The 17,338-nt window shown below is 39.6% G+C and overlaps 1 protein-coding gene across 1 annotated transcript in view; it reads left to right on the top strand.

The window, feature by feature from the left end:
- The window catches only part of LOC122562290 (sodium-coupled monocarboxylate transporter 1-like), a 70,264-nt gene that overhangs the window by 48,708 nt on the left and 4,218 nt on the right, over window positions 1–17,338 (top strand). The window contains exons 12-17 of the mRNA XM_043715095.1: window positions 3,315–3,385; window positions 3,500–3,586; window positions 4,308–4,510; window positions 5,762–5,865; window positions 13,815–13,915; window positions 15,451–15,519. Coding sequence (XP_043571030.1) covers window positions 3,315–3,385; window positions 3,500–3,586; window positions 4,308–4,510; window positions 5,762–5,865; window positions 13,815–13,915; window positions 15,451–15,519 — 635 coding nt within the window. The remainder of the gene's footprint in view (window positions 1–3,314; window positions 3,386–3,499; window positions 3,587–4,307; window positions 4,511–5,761; window positions 5,866–13,814; window positions 13,916–15,450; window positions 15,520–17,338) is intronic.

Here is a 17,338-nt window from a genome sequence, read left to right as displayed (position 1 = left end):
CTGACGATCTGATGCAGTCTGCATTGATCATTTTCTGAAGCAGTTAAAAAGCAAAATGGTGTAAAGTAGCTGGTGTCCAGAATGTAGTTATAAAACTGTTGCTTTCAGGCTCTTCACTTGTTAATAGCCATCCTTCACATTTAGGGTATTTAAAATTATTAGGGTATTTGCAAGTTGTGGCAAAGTTTTCTTCAACAGTTGGCATGGAGTAATAAGATCTTCAAAGGTCTAATTAGTCCTTTGGATCCATGCACCTTCTCAATTTTTCAGCTTGTTCCATTGCTACCCATGTTGCTTCTCCAGTCTGTAGGAGTTGCTAATTTCTTGATTACTCCCTTTTTTTCCCCAATTCTTCTATCTTGTTGTTCAGGCTAGACTTGCGGGCAGCTGGAACTCTGAACAGATGCTGATTTGTTCTCGCACTCTCATCTACTTCTAGATGATATTCTCCACAAGGCTGTTTGGGATCTGTAAAGACATCTTTATTATTTTTTTAGTATCTATTCGGCATCAATGGCTTAGTGACCTGCAAAATGCTGCATATCTCTTCTGGCACATTTTGGTTTACTAGTCCAAGTATCAGCCTTGCTTCAACTGAGATGAGTGGATTCTGCTTAATAGGTTCTATCTGAAACTCCAGATCTTCATACTTACCATTGCATTTATTCTCTTGGCCTAAGGAGCATTCTATCATAGAGGCTCAACCTTAGTTTTGAGGGCTTCATTTGGAGTCACCATTTTGAGCCACTTCACACAGGTCTATCAAAATGTAACAGTCCCCTGATGCGGTCATTCTGTAATCATGATTTTAATGGTTACAAATCATTTACCACATTTAAACCTAACCATACCAACCTCCTGCATGATGTAGGGTGACCTATCAGAATCACCAGTCAATACCTATCCAGCAGCAGCTTTAAATGCTTGCTGTGCTCCTTTTTAGTGAAGCACTTGTACGGTATGTGATTCAGCTATTTGCTTTCCCCATAATAAATATGCTTCTTTTGCTTTTGTATGATGTCTTGCATAATATTTACATCCTGCCCCTGACTTTGATCTTTCTGTTGACCTGTCAACAAATATTTAGTCCTTTTTTCCCAAACTGTTTGAATTTAGCCTAGATGGCTGGTAGCGTAACACAAAGCCTTGTTTGACCTCCCACTAATATATTCTAGCTGATGGTTGACGATCCCAAATCCTTTGCACATTTTGATAGCTTTCTTGAGAGTAAGTTTCTCCTCTCTCAGCAGACATGCTCCGCATCATGATTTTTTATGCCTAAGACAATCCTACATCTGCTGAGATAAGCTTCCAATTATCTAAACAGACTCTAATCAGATGTATCAGTGCAGTCTTATGTTGATCAATACTCCCCCTCTCTTTGTGAACTCTCATATTGAACTCACACACTCAAACTTAATAATATGACGTTCAAAGTGTGTCTTCAAACTTTTTAAATTTTGCAGTGTGGCATTGCTATTCCTCAGTAAAGTCTAGGCTTTAGTATGCTTTCCACATCATCATTAGCAGAATTTTAATTCTTATATGCTCAATCTTTAAAATTAATTCCTTTGCTATTTAATAATTCACCAATTGAAAGATTCCAGTTGTGTTTCATATCTTATTTCCATATCAGCAGTAAGTGAAAACGAACAACCATTTTTAACTCATCCACTAAAATTGCAGACTGCTATTTCATTTTTTTCTTCCTTGCTGTTTCTCTCAGAAGATGGATTTCTTACAGCTCTGAAAATCCATGCATTTTCAGTTACACCACTCCTGACACTGTGTTTTAAATAATGTTTAACGTCTGTCACAACCTCTCAAACATTCCCAACCTATCCACTTAACACCAAAGCCAACTTCATGCCAACTCATATCAAATCCATGTCTCCCAGATACTTGCATTCACCATACCAACTCATCCAGTATCTGTAATGGGAGAATTGCAGGAGTTATATTGAGATTAAGTAATATCTATTATAACCTCTACTATAGTCATAAAGACATCGCTGTTCACAAAAGTCTATTCAAAAGTTTTAAATCACTTTTAGTGTTCTTGGCCTAACCACCTTCAGTTGGTTCATCAATGACCTTTCCTCCATTGTAAGGTCAGATGTGGGGATGTTCACTTATGACTGCACAACGTTCAGCACCATTCGTGACCCCTCAGATACTAAAGCAGGCCATGTCCAGCAAGACCTTGACAATAGCCAGTTTTGGGCTGCTAACCAACAAGGAGAAAGTGAGGACTGCACTTGCTGGAGATCAGAGTTGAGAGTGTGGTGCTGAAAAAGCACAGCTAGTCAGGCTTATGCCCAAAATGTCAATCCTCCTGCTCCTTAGATGCTGCCTGATCAGCTGTGCTTTTCCAGCACCACACCCTCAACTCTGATAAGCAACAAGTAACATTCATGCACAATAAGTGCCAAGTAATGACCATTTCCAACATCAAATAATCTAACCATTTTGACATCCAATGGAATTGCAATCACTGAATCCCCGGATATCTCAGGATTATATGTTCCATAAGCTGAACTGGACTAGCCAGATAAATGCTATGTTACAAGAGCAGGTCAGGGATTGAGAATCATGTGGTGGGTAACACATCTGTCTCCCAAAGCCTGTTGGCCATCTACCAGACGAAACTCAGGAGTATGTTGGAATACTTGCCTGAATGAGTGCAGCTCTGAAAATACTTGACACCGTTCATGACAAAGCAGCCCCTTGATTGGCAGGCCATCCACTATATTAAACATTAATTTCCTTTGCTCCAACGAACAATGGCAGCAGGGGGCACTATTTACAAGATGCACTGCAATAACTCACCAAGGCTTCCTCAAACTCGTAACTTCTACCATCGAGAATTACAAGGCCAGCAGGTACATGGGAACAACACCATCTGTAAGTTCCCCTCCAAGCCACACAACACCCTGACTTGAAACTCTATTCCATTCCTGCACTATTGCTGGGCAAAATCCTGAACCTTCCTTCCTGACATCACTGTGGGTATCCCTACGCCGCAAGAACTGCAGGCATTTGAGAAGGCAGCACAACTCCCCTTCTTCAGGGAAATTAAGGATGGCCTCACCAGCAACACCCACATCCCATGAATGAATAAGATGTACAGAATCAGATACATAACCCCACACCAAAGGGAGCTAATTCCTGAGTGTGTTCAGTGACTGGATGAGCCTTGTGCTGAACGTTGGCATCATAGTAACAAGAATAATTGATGAAATTAAGAAAAGTAAAATATTCTAAACATCCACAAACAATGCATTCCTGCTGATTTTCTTCTCTATTTCACTTAGCGATGACGTTCGGGGGTTTGACAATGCTTCTTGCAGGGTTAACTTCAATCTTAGGTGAAAATGTAATGCAGGTAAATGCATGATTAAGTTAAACTATAAAATGAATGTAGTTTAATTTACAAATTTAGATTCAAAAACAATATTATTGTTCCTGTTGATAATGTACTGTTCATTTTCTTTCTCAGCTAATCCGAAGTATTGATGGAGTATTTCTAGGACCTCTACTGGGTGTATTCACTTTAGCAGCTTTGTTTCCAAACAGCAATAGCAAGGTAAGGCCAAGCACAAGAGTGGAATTTCAGTCTTATCCTGTAGCTAAATCATGTATTGTAATGAATGATTTCATGGCCATCAGTAGCTGTTGCTCTTGTTCTCACTTTTAAATATGCTTATGACTTCATTATGCTGCCTACTTTTTAGGAATCTTTACTAGTATCCTGCAGGGGAAATATGGATTTTTACCAACGTTAAATCATCTTGTGAATTTTAAACTTGTTATAATTTTGCATTTATTGTCCACGCTAAATAGTTTGCTAATTTCTACCATAAGCAAACAGTGACTGTATTTGAAAAGTAAGAAATTGCCTCTGAAAGATTTGGAAGGTCCTAATAAAGTCAAAAGTGTGAGATAAGTCTAACTTCATTCTTTCTTTCCGTCAGTTTGGGCTTGAGTCATATTGGGCTTGAAACGTTCATTCTGTTTCTGAGTCCACAGATACTGCAAGACCTACTGAGTTTCTCCATCATTTCTGTTTTCAGTAAAGTAAGTGCTTACACCATTTCTCCAAGATTTCTATCAATGGGAGGAGTCCTGAGAAACGTTCAACTGATTATATCAGATACACACCTATCACTAGTGGACAAGCAATTAAAATAACGTTCACTCAGGTTGACCCTGCTGCCAGAGGGACTATAGTAATCAGTTTCCCCATGTTTATCCCCTTCTGTGTAGTGTCGTAATGACAACATTTTCTTTGATTCCATTAATCCCAGGGAGCATTTGTGGGTATGCTGTTTAGTTCTGTCTTGAATTTACTTTTGGGAATTGGCTCTCAAGTGTATCCGGCAGCTGCTAGATTTACAAGGAAGCTGAAGATATCAGCAGCAGGTTGCCATCTATTTAACGTCACGAGTTCAAGCTCCACCAATGTAACATCTTTACTCACCATAGAAATGTCTCCAGCATCAAATAAAACGTAAGTCAAATTGTTTATTCAAGCCTTAAAGTACAAATTACACAGAAACTCAAGCCACACTCATCCCAGGGTTGTCACAAACAGTAACGGTTTAATCAAATTACACAAAAGCTCCCCCCCCCCACACCTTGATTTACATGTCTGATGAACTCAGGTTAACAGAAAATATTGACCAGGTTTCAATACATGACATGAACTACTGTTTGTTCCAAAGAAGTAAATTCTAACCACAGGCAAACAAGAAAATGAATGTATCCCAACAGGCTTACCAGCTAGTGAATTAATCTAGACCTAGATCTTTGAATTTACAGTTATTTAATAATGTTGGGAGCTTTTCTTCCATTTTCTGTTTTTTTTTAAATGTGAACTGAAATGAGAAAGACTTTTTTAAAACCACTGTTTGAAAGAATGGCTGCAGTATTGACAAGCAAGTAACCTGACACTCATGGCAAGCATCATAAACAATTGCTTGACCAACCAGACTATTGATGACAGAGACCCTTTCACTGCAACAGCTGTATGATTGGTTCTCAGGTAACTAAACAGTTTGGAGCTGGGAACAAATTACAGAGAGAGAGAGAGAGAGAGTGAGAGTGTGTGTATGCATGAGAGAGAGAGAGAGAGATATACATTTTTTTCCCAGATCAAGGGTAGTCTTTCTGTTCTCTGCAGTCAAACTGGAAGAAAACCTGTTTATCTTTCCTGCAAGGCTAGTATAAGCTGTGACTTCTAAGTGAGAAGTCAGAAACACTTTTTGAGTGAACCAACCAGTGGAGAAAGACAATTGAAGCAATGTGCTGACCAGCAGAAGAATCATGAAGATCATCTTCGTAACAGAACCTGAGAACAAAGATGACAGAACTGTCTTTCCAGTTTTTCCTGTCTGCCTTATATGTTGTACCCTGTCTATTTTATTGGTGTGTGTTTATGGGGAGGTTTATAAGGGGATTAGTTTTTTGAACTGATAGGGTTAAATGACAGTAGTTTGTAGCTGCTTACCTATAGTTAGAGTTGTAATAAATAGTGGTTCTTGTTCAGTACAGACATCTGGCCCGTGTTTTCTATCAGTCTTGGTCTGAAAGTCAGAAAATTGGAGAACATTGTGTACTTTATAAAATCTTTAACTTTTGTGACGTCATTGGGAAATAGCAGCTCAGGTTCCAGTGCAGTAACCAATAAGTAGGAAGAATAACCAAAATGTACAATATGGAATGTCTATTATCAGTAACTTAAGTTTAAATTCTACTTTAGGAACAGCCTATTTGAAGATATTTTTTCCATATCCTATGGATACTACACCCCATTTGGATGCCTAACTGCAGTTATGATAGGTTTGCTAGTCAGCATGGTTACTGGTAAGTAAAGCAGAATCATAAGAAATAAGAACCCTTCATAAATATTATCATTTACAATAATAAACTGTTATCGATTAGCTGGTGATTACCCCTCTTTGAAAAAGCTCTACTTTGAAGTGTATATAGGAGTCAGCATTGTATGCATCATTTTCCAGTTTTACTGATTTTTCCTTTTGAGAAAGACCAGGAACTGATCTTCACCATCAAGTAAATAGTTTTGAGGCATGTGCTGGACAGTGAGAGAGGTAACCATATCATCTTGGGTAGCTATTCCACATTCATTTGTTAGAAAAATTCAAACAAAGATGGATATCAGTAAACCAGCAAACCCTAGAAATAAAATGTATTAACAAGTGCTTGTAGTCATGTAGCAGCCCTCATCAGACAGTTACCTTCTTCAGATAGGTGGACCAGGAAAGATGGAGGAAGGCCAAGGGAAGAGTTCCTGAACACTTCTGTTAGAGAGCAGGATGTGCCATCACAAGCTACTGAGGTCAACAAACTCTGGACCAACCAGTGATTCATCCTCTGGTATCAATGAACTAACCTCAACCATCACAGGTTGTATACTTATATGAAGTTGTAGAGGTTTATTGCACAAATAAAGGCCCTTCAGCCCATCAAGTCTGCTCTGGTCAATAAGATACCTAACTTTCTAATCCCATTTTTCAGCATTTGGTCCATAGTCTTTGCATCACAAGTTTCTTCTCTATTTAATTAATGTATCATCTCCAAACTGTTGCTTCTTAATAAACTAACATAAGCAACCTTAAAATTACTTGTGAATCATCGACTGACTAGCTTGGAGGTACCTGTGACTCACAGACCTAAAGTCTTACATTCAATATTTCAGAAATTGGGGTGTTAGTCTTATTGATTGATGTTAATCTCAATTAATGGATTTCAAGTAACACCTAATTAGTCACTTCACTTTTCTATTTAAATGATCCCAGTTGATGGCATTACTGGATAAATGAGACCCCAGACTGAAATTTGACTTGATAGATCATAGTTTATTTTGTCTTGGTTTCAAAGTAAGACAGTTTATTTCACAAAAGAAATGAAGAAAACAATAGAATAAATCCAAACTATTTACACATAACTCAAGTTTAGCAAATTTAGAACACATGGTCGTATATTTCCCATTAATCCCAAAACACTCTTTACAGATCCCAAAAGCATCCCTATGCAGTATCCACAAACAACCTTATTGCAGAGAAAAAACATCATTTTTCTCAAATACCTCAATAGATTTAAGTTAACTTGACTTCAGTTCACAGTCTGGAAAATCTGGAAGTCTTTTCCTGAAGCTTTCCTACATCTGACTTTAAATGTTCTCAGCTTCAATTCCCTCTTTAATGTTTGATTCAAAAGTTATTGGTTCAGAACTATTACTAAATTCCTTGCTCTAAGGTAATCTATTTTTGCTAACCTCTCTCTCTCTCTCTCTCTCTCTCTCAGGAGCACTGCTTTATTTATCCATTTTCATCCAAGGAGTTCAACACAACTGTCCCATATTGAAACAAACAAAACCTTTTATTGGGTGTAGGTTTGCTCGCTGAGCTGTAGGTTTGATATCCAGACGTTTCATTACCTGGCTAGGTAACATCATTAGTGGCGACCTCCAAGTGAAGCGAAGCTGTTGTCTCCTGCTTTCTATTTATATCTTTCTCCTGGATGGGGTTCCTGGGGTTTGTGGTGATGTCATTTCCTGTTCATTTTCTGAGGGGTTGATAAATGGCATCTAGATCTATGTGCTTGTTTATGGCATTGTGGTTGGAGTGCCAGGCCTCTAGGAATTCTCTGGCACGTCTTTGCTTAGCCTGTCCCAGGATAGATGTGTTGCCCCAGTCGAAATAGTGGTTTTTATCATCCGTGTGTAGGGCTATGAGGGAGAGGGGGTCGTGTTTTTTTGTGGCTAACTGGTGTTCATGTATCCTGGTGGCTAACTTTCTTCCTGTTTGCCCTACGTAGTGTTTGTGGCAGTCCTTGCATGGAATTTTATAGATGACATTGGTTTTGTCCATAGATTGTACTGGGTCTTTTAAATTTGTTAGTTGTCCAACCCATGGACAAAACCAACGTCATCTATAAAATTCCATGCAAGGACTGCCACAAACACTACGTAGGGCAAACAGGAAGAAAGTTAGCCACCAGGATACATGAACACCAGTTAGCCACAAAAAGACACGACCCCCTCTCCCTCATAGCTCTACACACGGATGACAAAAACCACTATTTCGACTGGGGCAACACATCTATCCTGGGACAGGCTAAGCAAAGACGTGCCAGAGAATTCCTAGAGGCCTGGCACTCCAACCAAAATGCCATAAACAAGCACATAGATCTAGATGCCATTTATCAACCCCTCAGAAAATGAACAGGAAATGACAACACCACAAACCCCAGGAACCCCATCCAGGAGAAAGATATAAATAGAAAGCAGGAGACAACAGCTTCGCTTCATTTGGAGGTCACCACTGATGATGTGACCTAGCCAGGTAATGAAACGTCTGGATATCAAACCTACAGCTCAGCGAGCAAACCTACACCCTAAACCTCAACCTGAGCTACAAACCTTGCGAAAACCCTTTTATTTTTGAGCGATGGTTATTTCTCTAAGCTTAAAACCAAATTCAGAAATTTCTAACAGAGACACTGATGCACTATGTTTACTTTGCTCAGTTGTAAACTCTCCCAATGCACACACAAATCCATTGGTTCTGACAGCTCCCTCCATATTAAAAGAAGTTTTAAAAGAAATCACCATTGCTACAGAAATACTAATCATTAAACCATTCAGTCATGCAGAAAAATCATATGTCACTAATTCTAACTTCCAATGTCCAAACTTAAATATAAGTGATACTTACACATATACACGGCCTACATCACACCTCTCCTCAAAGAAGAATGAAAACAGAACTTTAAGGGGAATTTTCATTACTCATCAAATATTATCTTAACACTAATACTGTATATCACTAATGATATTAACTTGTTGACAGTGAACAAACAGTGAGTTACACAGCAACCATACTTTACATAAGTTCATGGGTACCACAGCACCCAATGCCCTGTTAGTGTGATCTCAATAAAGAACCTGCTTTAACATTCTCTTTTGCAGGCACATGAATAATTTTCTAAGAGGTATTAATTAATGTGGCGAGAGGTTATGAAGCAGTTTATCCTGCAAATATGTAATCATGAAATTCAAACTCTCATCTTGTTTGGTTTGATTCAAATGAGGTACATTAATGTATAACCTGTTTAACTAGTGCATTTTGTCAGTTAGTCGTACCTTTGCTTGACTCTGGGTATCAACAGCTCAAGATTCCCAAACTATTGTTGATGCAAAACGTATGTTTTCGGGCTCAAAAAGAAACTCACAGTTGAAAAGTCTTATACTCAGAAACCAAAACAGATCAGACTTTTTAGGGTCACTGGACTCAAAATGTTAACCCTGATTTGTCACCACAGATGCTGCCAGACCTGCTGAGTTTTTCCAGCAATTTCTGTTTTTGTTTCTGATTTCTAGCATCCACACTTCCATTTTTTTGTTAGGTTTTATACCCATGTGCCCACATGTGCAAAGGTCAACTAGACTTGCCCCAGAGTTGGAACGTAGGGAGTGATCAGTTCTCCCCTTCTAGTCTCATTAGTTGATCAGCCAACTCCATCCTGACTAATTATCATATCGGGTACGGTTCCTTATCCCCTGCTCAGTGCTTGCTATCCCACATGATTGGCTCTAATCCTGTCTTCTGGAGGATCATCCATTGGTCAGTTGTTCCTTAGCAGCCTCATCAGGATTTCTGATCACCTTGCATCTTGTTCTCTCACCCTCACACAACAAGACAATCATATATCTGCCAACTTTTATTTTCCACGCAACCAGCCCATGCGGCGCATCCATTAGACATTTGTTTGTTTGTCTGAGTTGTTGACTTTGAGCTTGGATTAATGCATATAAACATGACCTTGTAAGCTATTAGAGACTTGGTTGAGAGGGGGACAGGATTGGCAACTTAATATTCCAGGATGCAGATGTTTCATGCAAAATAGAGAGGGATGTAAAAGAGGAGGGAAAGTTGTGTTACAGATAAGGGAGAATATCACAGCTGTACTCAGAGACGATTCCTTGCAGGAGCTCATCCAGTGAGGCCATATGTGAAGAGCACAGGATTATGAACAGTGATGGGATTGTTTTACAGGCCTCCCTAAAGCCAATGGGAGATAGCAGAACAGATATGCAGACAGATTATGATAAATATAAAAACAACAAAGTTGTTGTAGCAGGTGATTTTAACTTCCCATAAATTGGCTGGGACTCCCTTAGTGTCAGGATGCGGGCATGTTTGTTAGATGCATCTAGGAGGGTTTCTTGAAGCAATATCTAACAGTCTGATGAGGGAAGGGGCCATACGAGACCTGGTATCGGAGAATGAGCCTGGCCAGATGATCAAAGTTTGAGTGAGGGCGGATTTTAGGAACAATTCCATAAGTTTTAAGTTACTTATGGATAAGGAAAAGTCTAGTCATTGGTTGAAAGTACTAAAGTGGTGGAAGAATTCCATGATTTGGAGATGCCAGTGTTGGACTGGGGTGTACAAAGTTAAAAACCACACAACACCAGGTTATAGTCCAACAGGTTTAATTGGAAGCACACTAGCTTTCGGAGCAACGCTCCTTCATCAGGTGATTGTGGAGGGCTCGATCGTAACACAGAATTTATAGCAAGAATTTGCAGTGTGATGTAACTGAAATTATACATTGAAAAATTGATTGTCTGTTAAGCCTTTCATCTGTTCGAATACAGTGATAGTTTCACTTTCATGTGTAAATCACAAAACCCTTTTTTTAAAAGTTGCATTCTCGGGTTAGCTGTTAACAATGGTGATAGCTAGACAATATGTTGAAGGTGTTGGCACCCTGTGTTCTCTGACTATGACCTGATGTTTAGATTGTTTCTAATCTAAAAAGTGAGATAACAGAGTTTGTTATCTCACTTTTTAGATTAGAATCAATCTAAACATCAGGTCATAGACAGAGAACAGTGGATGTGGATAATGTGGATTGGGGACAGCTGTTTCAGGGTAAATCCACATCTGGCACATAGGAATCTTTAAGGTCCAGTTGATTAGAGTTTGGGATAAACATGTTCCTGTGAAAATGAAGAATAAGGATGGCAAGATTCAGAAACCTTGGATGACAAGATAAATCATAAAGCTCAGTCAAAAACAAAAAGGAGGCATATGTAAAAACTGAAGACAGCGAGAGCCCTTGCAGAATATGAAGACAGCAGGAAAGAATTTAAACAAGGAATTTGGAGGGTTGAAAGAGTCCAGAAAATGTGCTTGGCAAACAGGATTAAGGTAAATCCCAAGGAATACGTAAGGAAAAAGAGAGGAGCTGGGAAAAGGAAAGTCCACCAAAGAACAAAGGAGGCAATTTACGCACAGAGCCAGAGGAAGTGGGTGAGGTCCTGAATGAATACTTTGCATCAGTATTCTCCAAGGTGGATGTGATGGATAGTAAGTCTCAGGAGGGGTATGTTGATATTCTAGGGCATGTCAAAATAAAAAAAAATGGAGGAGGCTTTGGGTTTTTTGAAAAGCATTAAGATAGACAAGTCCTCAGGATCTAGGAAGCTGATGGAGAAATTTGTTAGGGCCTTGTATGAAATTTTTCTTCAGTCACAGGATAGGCCACGGGTTTGGGAAAATAGAGAGTTTTGTTCCTTGCTTTAAGAAGGGCAACAGGGACAATCTGGGAAATTATAGCTGGTGCATTTTATGACAGTGTAGGGAAATTACTGGAGAAGGTTCTTAGGGAATAGAGTTTATTCATATTTGGAAAAATATGGACTTATTCACAATAAGCAGCATAACTTTGTGCAGAGAAGGTCATGTCTCATAGATTAGATTACTTACAGTGTGGAAACAGGCCCTTCGGCCCAACAAGTCCACACCGACCCGCAACCCACTCAGACCCATTACCCTACATTTACCCCTGCCCCAACACTACGGGCAATTTAGCACGGTCAATTCACCTAACCTGCACATTTTTGGACTGTGGGAAGAAACCGGAGCACCCGGAGGAAACCCACGCAGATGCGGGGAGAATGTGCAAATTCCACACAGTCAGTCACCTGAGGCGGGAATTGAACCCGGGTCTCTGGCGCTGTGAGGCAGCAGTGCTAACCACTGCGCCAACATGCCGCCCACTACCACTGTGCCGCTCATAAATCTGATTGAGTTTTGTTTGAGGAAGTGACAGGGCTGGTGATAGATATTGTCTACATGGACTTCAGCAAGGTTATTGACAAGGTCCCACATGGCAGGCTGATACAAAAGTTGAAGTCAGAGAGCTAGTAAGTTGGATACAGAAGTGGCTTGGTCATAGAGTAGCGGTGGAAAGGGAAATCTGTGACCAGCGGTGTTCTGGGACCCCGGTTGTTTATAATAAACATGTGTATATATATATATATTTATATATATGACTTGGAGGAGAATGTAAGATGGCCTCATTAGTAAGTTTATGGATGACGCAAAGATTGAGGAAACTGACGGTAATGAGAAGAATTGCCAGAGGATATGGCAGACACAGGCTGGCAACTTGAGCAGAGAAATGGAAGATGGAATTTAATCCAGAGAAATGCAAGGTGATGCAGTTTGGAATGTCTAAGTCAAGAGGGAAATATACTTTCAATGGCAGAACCCCTAGAAGCATCAATATACAAAAGTTGGAAAACACCTACCAACAGATTTAAGAAGAGCTTCTTCTCTGCTGTTATCAGACTGATGAATGGATCTCTCATATATTGGAGTTGATCTTTCTCTGCACCTTCGCTGTAACTATAACACTATATTCTGCATTCTGTTCTATTACCCCAATGCGCTTATGTAAGGCATGATTTGTCTGGTTTGCACACAAAACAATACTGTTCACTGTATTTTAGTACATGTGACAAAAATAAATCAAACAGTTCGCTCGAAGTTGCAACACAAGTAGATAAGGTGGTCAACAAGCATATGACCATCTTGTCTTCATCAATCAGAGCATAGAGTATGAATATTAGCAAGTCATGTTGCAGTTGTATAGAACTGTATTTAGGCCACATTTGGTATATCGTATGCAGTTCTGGTCTCCACACTACTGGAAGGATATGGAATCTTTGGAGAGGGTACAGAGAAGGGTTGCCAGTATGTTGCCTGATTTGGAGGGCATTAGCTATGAGGAGACACTGGACAAACTTGGTGTGTTTTCCCTTGAACGTTGAAGGCTGAGGGGCAATCTGATAGAGGTTCCGAAAATTATGATGTAATGGAGAGTCAGAGTCCTTTTAGAAATATCAATTACAAGGGGACATAGGTTAAGGTAGAAAGGGAAAAGTTGAAAAGACATGTGAGAGGCACGTTTTTTTACACAGAGTAATGCCAGGAATGTGCTGTCAGAGGAGGTGGTAGAAGCAGAAACAATAGCATCATTTAAGAGGCATTATGACAGGTACATGAATAGGCAGGGAATAGAGGGATAAAGACCGCGGAGAGGAAAGAGAGTTTTAGTTTCAAAAGGCACCATGTACTGGCACAGGTTTGGTGAAAGGCCTGTTCCTGCTGTACTGTTATTGGTCTTTGTTCTGTTTGTTATTTTTATATATATCATACTGCTAATGGGACAATGGATTTTTAAAAAAACAGTCATCTAAAATGTTAAAAATATAAAAACATATTCATTGAGTTAAGTAGATTGGAGATTTGTATTCCCTTCTGTGCAAATTTTCATTGTTGAATGATTACACCTTGGTGGATCTATAAAATCTGATTAGAGCTGACAAACATTCTGGGAATAACATTTCATCCAGAACTTAGAAACTTAAATTTTGTCTTTGTTTCAGTTAGTTGCATGTCATACCATCATTAATAATCCTATCCCCTTTATCACAGGGGGAGCTAAGGATGTCGATAAGGCCCTCATTGCTCCTATAATCCACACCATTCACAACTTCTTATCCAAACAGGAACCAGCTGTACCAGTGCCTGAATCAGTAAGATGATTCTATTTTCTTTGAAGCAGTAGGAGGGGTTTTGAGAAGGCTGATAAGTCTATTGCATACAATGTTATAAAATGTAACTTTCCAATTTCCAAAATGTCTTACCCTACTGTTAAACCCTGCATTAAATTTCATCTGGCATTTATTTGTCCAATCTATCATTATATTGCTTAAGTCACTTATAGAGTTATAGAGATGTACAGAACGGAAACAGACCCTTCGGTCCAACCCGTCCATGCCGACCAGATATCCTAAACTAATCTAATCCCATTTGCCAGCACTTGGCCCATATCCCTCTAAACTCTTCCTATTCATATACCCATCCAAATACCTTTTAAATGTTGCAATTGTACCAGCCTCCACCACTTCCTCTGACAGCTCATTCCATACACGCACTGTATTTCACTCTGCATGAAAAGGTTGCCCCTTAGGTCCCTTTTAAATCTTTCCCCTCTCACCCTAAACCAATGCCCTCTAGTTATTGGACTCCCCCACCTCAGGAAAAAGATGTTGTCTATTTACCCTATCCATGCCCCTCAAGATTTTATAAACCTCTATAAGGTCATCCCTCAGCCTCCAACATTCCAAGGAAAACAGCCCCAGCTTATTTAGCCCCTCCCTATAGCTCAAACCTTCCAACCCTGGCAACACCCTTGTAAATCTTTTCTGAACCCTTTCAAGTTTCACAACATCCTTTTGACTGGAGGGACATCAGAACTGCACACAATTCACTCGGCTAGTTTGTTAACTCTGAATGTTACTGACATCTCTTTGGAGCCAAACTAGATCAGATATAAGTGTAATATACCACTGTTAATGAAGAACAATAGTCTCTGTGCTGACTTCTATGAAATATCATACTTCATACTCTCCAGACTTTAAAATATTGATTAACTATAGCTCTAAAGATTCCTCTGCTTTAAATTCATGGCCATGCTGCAAACTCCTTTTAGTACAGTCTTCTAATGAACAAGCATCTTGTGCAACACTTTATCAAATACATGTTTGAAATCCACTATATTTAACCCTAGAATTAATCGTTAGTTCCAGTGAACCTTTACTGTATATTCTCACTGTCGGCTTAAATTTTCCTTTGTTCATTCCTTCTGAAACTAGGAACATCTGGTTCTGTTCCAGGTTAAGCCACGTTTCAGTTAGTTCTACTATTCCATGAATTTATTATAATTTGCTCCCACAATTCTACAATTTTATTCAGGACACATTGTGTATTTGCGAACCTACAATTCAAACTCGCCTTGCATTAATTATTCCCTTCTTCTTCCGACTTGCTATTAAGTTATTTCTTTTAATTGTGCCTATATCCTTTGTCCCTATTGCTTTACTTTTCTTCGATTTTAGTGTTTTTCCACACTCAATTTCATAAGATTATTTCAAGATTTGTTATTCTACATTCCAAGCTTTCTTCTGTGATTATATTTCTGTGATTATATTTCTGGCTCCTAGATTAGAATTATTTTAGGAATGAGGGAAAAGGCTAAGTAATGATCATGATAACTCTCTTTCTATAGGGTATACGGCTATTGGAAACCAGTCCTGAAAAATCCTTCAACACAGATCACCAGCCTTCTAATTTGCAGGTAAGGACACAAAACTCTGAAAACTATGCCTTAAACTGTAATCAGAAACCAAATGGGGTGTCAAAATGTTTTTTTTGTGAAGGTTTAATTTTAATTTACAGTTTAGTTTTGACCAGTAAAGAATGCTGGAGCATCTCTGTGAATAAACATTGCTTCTCTCCCTAGATGTTTCTTAGTGAAGAGTGAAGAGTATTCACATTTTTAAGCAGATTTTCTGCAAATACCAGGGAGTTCCCTGCAGTGGTTCAGAGATTGTCAGAAGCAGATCTTAAATTTCTATCACAGTGTAGAGTGAAGGTTGAACCTGTATCCATTGGTGAAAAGAGTGAGAATTGATCTTATTGAAACATAGCAGATTTTGAAGGGATGCTAGCAGGAGATTTCCCCTTGAAGGGAAGGCTGGAACAAAGGGACATATTTTATAATCCCCATTAAGGGGTAAGGACAACTATTTTCTTTCAGATGGTCTCTGCCCGCAGGAACAATAGAGGCTGGTCCATTGAATATATGAAAGACTGCATCAGACAGACTTTTAATCAATCAGGGAGCCAAGCATTGGAGATAGGCAAGAAAATGTCCACCATCTTATTGGACGGTGGAGCAGGCTAAAGGGGTTGAATGGCATATCCCTCCTTCAAACTCTTGTGCTCTGAGTAGCCGTGGATAACAACACTGTTCAGAATATACAACTCATCTCACTTCTCACCATAGAAATTAAAACTGCAGAAACTCTTTGGCTAAATGTTAAAAATGTTGGAAACTCAGATATTCAGAATATGGTAGTGAAGGGAGTTATACCTGTTTGTTATCTATATCAATGATTTGGATGAGAAGGTACAAAGCATGATTGGTAAGTTTGCTGATGACACTAAAATAGGCGGTATCATGGACAGTGAGGATGGTTATCAAAAATTGCAGCAAGACCCTGATCAACTGGGGAAGTGGGCTGAGAAATGACAAATGGACTTTAATACAGGTAAGTATGAGGTGTTGCATTTTGGAAAGTCAAATCAAGGTAGAAGTTTCATGGTGAATGGTAGGATCTTAAGAAATATAGTGGAACAGAGGGACCTTAGAGTTCAGGTGCACAGCTCTCTGAAAGTGGAGTCACGGGTAGACAGGGCAGTGAAGAAGGCTTTTGGCACACTGGCCTTCATCAGTTGGGGCATTGAGTATAGAAATTGGGAAGTTATGTTGCAGTTGTACAGGACATTGGTGAGGCTGCACTTAGAACATAGAACAATAGAACATAGAACAATACAGCACAGAACAGGCCCTTCGGCCCACGATGTTGTGCCGAACTTCTAACCTAGATTAAGTACCCATCCATGTACCTATCCAAATGCCGCTTAAAGGTCGCCAATGATTCCGACTTTACCACTCCCATGGGCAGCGCATTCCATGCCCCCACCACTCTCTGGGTAAAGAACCCACCCCTGACATCTCCCCTATACCTTCCACCCTTCACCTTAAATTTATGTCCCCTTGTAACACTCTGTTGTACCCGGGGAAAAAGTTTCTGGCTGTCTACTCTATCTATTCCTCTGATCATCTTATAAACCTCTATCAAGTCACCCCTCATCCTTCGCCATTCCAACGAGAAAAGGCCGAGAACTCTCAACCTATCCTCGTACGACTCCCTCTCCATTCCAGGCAACATCCTGGTAAATCTTCTCTGCACCCCCTCCAAAGCTTCCACATCTTTCCTAAAGTGAGGCAACCAGAACTGCACACAGTACTCCAACTGTGGCCTAACCAAAGTCCTGTACAGCTGCAACATCACTTCACGACTCTTGAATTCAATCCATCTGCTAATGAA

Source organism: Chiloscyllium plagiosum, chromosome 24, assembly GCF_004010195.1.
Source record: "Chiloscyllium plagiosum isolate BGI_BamShark_2017 chromosome 24, ASM401019v2, whole genome shotgun sequence".
Lineage (NCBI taxonomy): Eukaryota > Metazoa > Chordata > Chondrichthyes > Orectolobiformes > Hemiscylliidae > Chiloscyllium > Chiloscyllium plagiosum.
Note: the sequence above shows the minus strand (reverse complement) of the source record. Positions and strands in the feature narration are given on the sequence as shown.